This window comes from Elephantulus edwardii, unplaced genomic scaffold (assembly GCF_000299155.1).
Source record: "Elephantulus edwardii isolate Elephantulus edwardi_28Jun2011 unplaced genomic scaffold, EleEdw1.0 scaffold00059, whole genome shotgun sequence".
Taxonomy (NCBI): domain Eukaryota; kingdom Metazoa; phylum Chordata; class Mammalia; order Macroscelidea; family Macroscelididae; genus Elephantulus; species Elephantulus edwardii.
The window spans coordinates 15,716,527-15,723,289 of NW_006399809.1; the positions used below are offsets into that span (position 1 = coordinate 15,716,527).

General features: G+C 41.3%; 1 protein-coding gene across 3 annotated transcripts in view; it reads right to left on the reverse strand.

Moving 5' to 3' along the window:
* The window catches only part of FKBP9 (FK506 binding protein 9, 63 kDa), a 71,109-nt gene that overhangs the window by 10,895 nt on the left and 53,451 nt on the right, over positions 1–6,763 (reverse strand). For all 3 annotated transcript variants that reach the window (XM_006887609.1, XM_006887607.1, XM_006887608.1), the window contains one exon: positions 6,200–6,386. In XM_006887609.1, the coding sequence (XP_006887671.1) occupies positions 6,200–6,386 (187 nt within the window). The remainder of the gene's footprint in view (positions 1–6,199; positions 6,387–6,763) is intronic.

Sequence of the window (6,763 nt, forward strand, 5' to 3'; positions counted from 1 at the left end):
GTATATTCACACAATTGAATACTACACTGCATTGAAAAACAAGGAACTCATGCAATATTATTAAAAATGGGTGACCCTGGAGGACATTATAATTAAAAAAATAATGCCATGGATTCACCTCACACTCACCTGAAGGCAGGAAGGAAGCACAAGCCTCTCCTACCTCACGTGGAACGCATTTCGGGAACCCAATGGGAAGGAATTCATTTGTTCACTTCTCACAACTACTTCCCTTTTCCTCAGCCAGACATGAGCATTAACCACAGTAGTGATGGCAAGCCACTACCTTTACAGAGACGGTGCTTTCTTCATGTCCAGTATCTTGCTGTCGTCTCACAGATCAACTAGTGTTCAGTCATTATAGTGATGCACAGTGTCCAATGCCTCAAGTCTAGTCTTGCAATGGATGCAGCGATCAGGATACATTTTTTAAATACAGTGTTTCATTATATTTAGGCAGTATTTTTACTTTCTTAGAGTTGTGTAAAATAATGCTATTTCTAATGAGTAGGCATTTTCGATTTGATGGAATACATTAAATATATTAATTACAGGATCTTGCAGCACCAGACAGCACATTATAAAGGACACAGTGGCAATATGGCCTCAGGCCTTCTCTATGCCTTGCTTTCCCCAAGCATACACTTGTCTTGAAGCCAAAGGGCAGGGAGTAGATGGGAGGCAAAGAGGGCTTCCAGAATAAACACCGCTGCATATGCTTACTTACAGGTCTTTCTCTCCAAAACTAAACCTAGGAATCAAAATCAGGCTCAGTACAAAAAGTATATGCTTATATTCCAAAATCCAAAAATCTAAACTTGTCCTCAAGCCAGCTGCAACTCACAGTGACCTGACATGCCACAGAAGGACTGACCCACAGCATTTTGAAGACTGTAAGCCTTACAGAACCAGACTGCCACATCTTGTTCCCACAGAGCAGTGTGAAGGTTTGAACCATCAACCTTTCAGTTAACTTTTACTGCTGTGCTACCACACCAGCAAACTGCTGTCAATTTCAACTCATAGTTACCCTCCAGGAAAGAGCAGAACCATCCTGAAGGGTTACCTGGCTCAAATAATGCTATTTCCAACTGCCTCATATGCCTGTGAAAGATGGACAGTGAATAAATAAAACTGAATATTTGCTATCTTTGAACTCTGGTGCTGGTAAGGAATGTTTAATATCCCATGGACCGTCACAAGAAGAAATACATCTGTCTTGGCAGAAATGCAGCCAAAATGCGCCTTGCGAACAAGGATGGTGAGACTACACATACATTGGGCTTGTTATCAGAAGGGGTCAGTCCTCAGAGAAAGACATAACGCATGGTAAAGAGTCAATGAGAACGAGGAAGAGCCTCAGCATATGGATTCACTGTGGCTGCAACAACTGGCTCAACCACAAAAGAAGTTAGGAGGGTAACTCTGAAACTGACTGCATCACAAAATTACTGTATCGCAATATTACTGTCAGTTTGTCGTACTAAGATAACTTGTGGGTTGTTGTGACACTGAAAGCTGTGCCACTAGTATGTCAAATGCCATAAGAGTTACCCATGGTGAACAGGTTTTAGTAGAGCTCCCAGATAAGACAGAATAGGAAGCAGGATTGACCAACTAATTCGTACACAGCAGGCCTCTGAAAACCCTATGAACTGTCAAAGAACATTGAAAGTTATAGTAGTGTAGAGGAAGAGCCCAAATTAGAAGTCAGTTGTAATGAGGAAAAATTAAGATAAACATCGTTTAATAATTGAATGCTGGAAAACTAGAAATTTTGAAAAATGAAGTGGAATGTGTGACCATAACCATCTAGAATTAGTGAAATGAGATGGACCAGCTTTAGTCACCTTGAATCAGATAATTATATGGTACACTATTCTGGGAATGAAAAACAGAAGAAGAATGGTGTTGCATTCATAGTTAAAAAGTCAAGTCCAAGTTCTATCCTGAAATACAGTGTTATGAGTGATAGGATATTGTCCATACACATACAAGGAAGACCCATGAAATTGAATATTATTCAAATTTATGCTCCTACTGTATCACCTGAACTACTTCTATGAATGCAATGTAAAGAAAGGCTGATGATGTTTCTTCTCTAACAAAACAAATGTTGTATTTAAGGACCCATTTGAAGATGTAGGTATATAATAAAATTCAAACCGAAACCCAAATTTACCGCCATGGAGTCGGAACTGACTCATAACTGACCCTCCAAGGGGTTTATGGAGACTGTATATCACACAAAAGGAAGCTGCCCATCTTTCTCCTGAAGAGCCACTGGTGAGAGAGGTTAGCAGCTCAACTCCTGATGGACCATGCTCCCAGGACTCCCCAAACACATGAGAAGCTTCCTATCCTTTACATACATGCTGTTTATGCCGTTGATGCCTATTAAACATCTTTCCAAAATGCACATCAATCAATTAACATTTAAAAGATGTTTAGTTTCTACTATAGTCTGTGCTAAGAGTAAGGAATAAAAAAATGAATAAACATATTGGAGTCTTCAAAGTATTTGGGCCAGCCACAGAGATTAAAAACAAAAACAAATTAAAAAAATAACAACAAAATATAACAATAAAAACAAAAAAGAGATAAGGGACAAAAATTAATTTAAAAATAATTTTAAAAGTCCAGGTATTCATGGACTGAATTGCCCTACCCCGAAACATGCCTACGTAATGATGTAACATGGAAGTTATGTGATGATTTGCCATTATCTGGTAAACCCAAGAGTTGTAAAAAGAGTAAGAGTGGAATACAATACTTTCAATCCCATCAAAGCCCTGATCTCACATAGGGGGAGTTTCCCTGGGTGTTGCCTTTTTTCCACAAGTGATAAGCCAGAAAGAAAGTAGACAGAAAGGTGCCCACAGTAGCACCAAGAAACAAGGCTGGGAGTGAGGAGGCCCTAAGGACTCCGTGGCCTGCGCTAAGAAGATCCTTGTTACAGAGGGGAACGAATGCTGATCCGTGGAGATCTCCAAGGAGCACAGAGCCTGCAGATCTGGGGAAAACAAAAGCCGCCCTGGAGCCTGCAGCTTCAATAACCTGTACTTTTAACCTTTATCCTAAAAGGGAGCTCTGGTGGCCTAGTGGTAAGAAGCTGTAATCTCAAAGGCACACAGTTTGAATCCACCAGCTGTTCTGAGGAAGAAGGATGGGCAATCTCCTCTCCTGTGTTTAACTGCCTCTGAAAACCCACCTGTGGGTCAGCTAGGGGTCAGTTTTGACTTGATGGTACACAAGAACTTCCTAAACTGTAAAAGAATAAATTTGTTTGTTAAAGCTATGAACCTGCAGTATCTCTGGTACAGCAGCACTAGATAATGAAGAGAAGCAACGCAAAAAGTGTTGTGTACATCGACTTTCAGTGTAACATTATTCACAATAGCCAAAAAGCACAGCAACCTAAGTCCATCAACAGAGGCATACAGCAGCAAAATAGGATGCAGCCTAGTGGTGAGAAGCTGCACTGCAAGAGAAGGCAATTTCCTCCCTTAATATAATGAAATATTATATTCTACATAGGGTCGCTATGAGTCCCAAGTGACTCGATGGCACATAACAACAACTATGAAAAAGGAATGCCTATCTAGATAATAAATGTTACAATATGAATAACTCAAAAACTTAAACCCATTGCTGTCGAGTTGGAATTGAATCACAGTTGACCCACCAGAAGGTTTCTGGAGGTGGTAAATCACACAGGAAGAGACTGCTCATTCTTCTCCAATGGAGCTGCTGGTGTTAACAGCACAATTCCCTAGGCACCACGTCACCAGAGAACCCTGGCAATGTTACATTACAATGAAATGACACATTCTGTATGATGTCACTCACATGAAAAATCTGGAATAAACAAATGCACAAACACAGGGTAGATTGGTGATTATCAGCAGGAGGATATGGGAGCAGGGTACAGGGCTTACTGAACAGTTTCTGTTTAGGTTGATGAAAAGTTTTAGAAACAAAGAGTGGTGGTATTTGTACATCACTGCAGGTAAGAACAATACCAGGGGACTCTGCACTTAAGGATGGTTAAGATGTTAAATTTTATGTGATACAGGTGGTCCCCAACTCACAAAAGGGCTCCTTCAGACTTTAGACCTCATTCTCTCCTTTTTTACTGCTCTTTATTTTCAGTAGTTTCAGTCCTTGAGTGCTGGCATTAGAATGATAAAATCAGCAAACTGGCATGTTGTTTGCAGAGCATATTTCCAACAATAAGATGTTCCCCCCCCCAAAAAAAAACAACAACCCTCAGAGTAGTAAGTTTACCTACATTTACAGTCTGCTGTAAATGGGACATGTCCTAAGTTGGGGGCTACCTGTATACTTTTACCCACAGCACCAGAAAAACACTATTTAGACTATATAGACTACAGAATTGGGAACAGTTGATTCATGCTAGGAATTAAGCTTTTGAGAAAGGAGAGAGCATTTAAGCCAAGAAAGAAGCTGGATAGGTGGAAGGTAGACCACACCACTGCACATGGTGCCCCTGGGTAGCTCAAGGTGGGTCCTAACAGGAGATGAAAGCAATGAGCGTAGAGCCAGGGAAGGGTGCCTTAGGTGACAGACTGGAGTGAGGACTTTTATCTGTGGATTTTTTTCAAAGTTTTATTATGACATTGTTATTGTTGTTAGGTGCTGTCAAGTATGACTCATAGTGACCCTATGAATAACAGATCTGAACCCTGTCCTATCCTGTACCATCCTCACAATCTCTGACACACTTGAACTCATTGCTACAGTTACTGTGTCAACCAATGTATTTGAGGGCCTTCCTCTCCTTTGCCATGCCTCCACCTTTCCAAGCATGATGTCTCTCTCCAAGGAACACCCTTCTCCAAGTAACATGCCCAAAATATGTGAGATGAAGCTTTATCATCTTTGTTTCCAAAAAGCATTTTGTCTGCACCTTTTCCAAGACATATTTGCTTGTTTTTCTAGCAGTCCATAGGATATTCAGTACTCTTCTCCAACTTCGGGTTCAAAGGCATCCATTCTTCTGTCATCCTTAGTCCAATTCTCAGCAGCATAGCAAGTGACTGAAAAGACCATGGCCTGAATTAGGCATGTCTTAGTCCTCAAACTAACATCACTGCCCCTCAATTATTTGGAGAAATCCTTGACTACAGACTTTCCCAGTGCAATACATCTCTTCATCCTCTGAGTGCTGCTGGTCCCAAGTATACTGTGGATCCATTTAAGGTGAGGTTGTCAACAACCTCTATCTTTTCTCCATCTATCAAGATATTGCCTAGTTTATTATGAGAATATATATAAAATATGTTATTTTTTCACTCATTGCCAAAAACTCAGAACCAACTCATAGCTGACCCTCCGTTGGCTTTCCAAGGATGTAAACTATATGAGAGGAGACTGTTCACCTTTCTCCCAAGGAGCTGCTGGTAGATTCAAACTGCCTGAGAGGCACAGACTTTGGTGGGTCGGCAGCAAAACTCCCTAAAGAATGTGCCATCAAAGGGCCTCAGATATAGATATCGATCTAGACGTAGATATGTGTGTGTTGTTATTACGCATCATACAGGAGTCAGAATCAACTCCAGAGGCTGACCCACCAGAGGCTGCAAACTGCATGGGAGGAGACTGTCCAACTTTCTTCTGCTGAGTAGCTGGTGGCTTTGAACCACATACCTTTGGATTGGCACTGTAACCCCTTATCACTAAGCCAACACTATATGTGAATGTATATACACACATTCATACATTTATATATATTCATATTTATATACATTCATATGTATATGTGTATATAAGCATTTGCCATTTCAACCAATTTTACTTGCACAATTCAGTGGCATTAATTGCATTTACCATGTTGTAGAATCATCATCATTATCTGTTCCAAATTCTTTCTAACTCTTAATAAAAGCTCAGTGTACCTTGTGAGTTTATTTTTAAAGAGGGAAGTCATATGAAAAGATGTTTTTCAGAAACACAGTTTTCATGGAGTGAAAAGTGGCCTGGAGCTGAGGGAAACCGTTAATAGGAAACTCATGAAATAATATGCCTGAGCAGTGACAAAAGTTTAAACAACTGAAGAAAGAATGGAGACAAGAAAGGGATTCACCAGGATTTGAAGAAAAGACAAGGAGAACTGGAAAACAGAATGGTAACCCACAGGTCTGGCCCGCCACACTCACACAGCATGCCCTGTCCTTACGTGGAGTCCAGCAGAGTCCCGTCCAGGAGAGAGGCGTTGTAGTGATACTTGAGGTAATCCCCCTTCTTACTCAGCACTGAGCAGTCGGGGGGCTTGTAGTGGGAGGTGATGCTGATGGAGTCTGAGGGGTTGTGGAAGTCGATCACATGGATGTCAAACACCAGCACGGCTGAGCCAGGGATGTTTCCTGAAGGACAGACATGGAGAATGAATGAACGAGACCCTCAAGCAGCAGCACACGTGCCTCCAGCACTGGTCCTCATAGGCTAAGAAACATGAAGCCCCATATATAGAACTCCAGGGAATGCTGGGGGAATGAACCAGGAAGAGCTTTCAAGTTACCTCGTCCTCACTTAGACAAGAGGAAACTGAGCCAAGAACAGGCCGAGTCGTGCAGCCTGGTTGGTACACGGTTTGAACTAAATTCAAGCCTGTAGAGAATTCACCCATAGGATCATTAGGCATAAAAGATTTAGGACTACATTCACCACAGCTTAGGAAGCAAAAACTAGCCAAACTAAGCCTCAGCAGGGAGAGGTAAAAGGTGGGATGAAAATATAATTG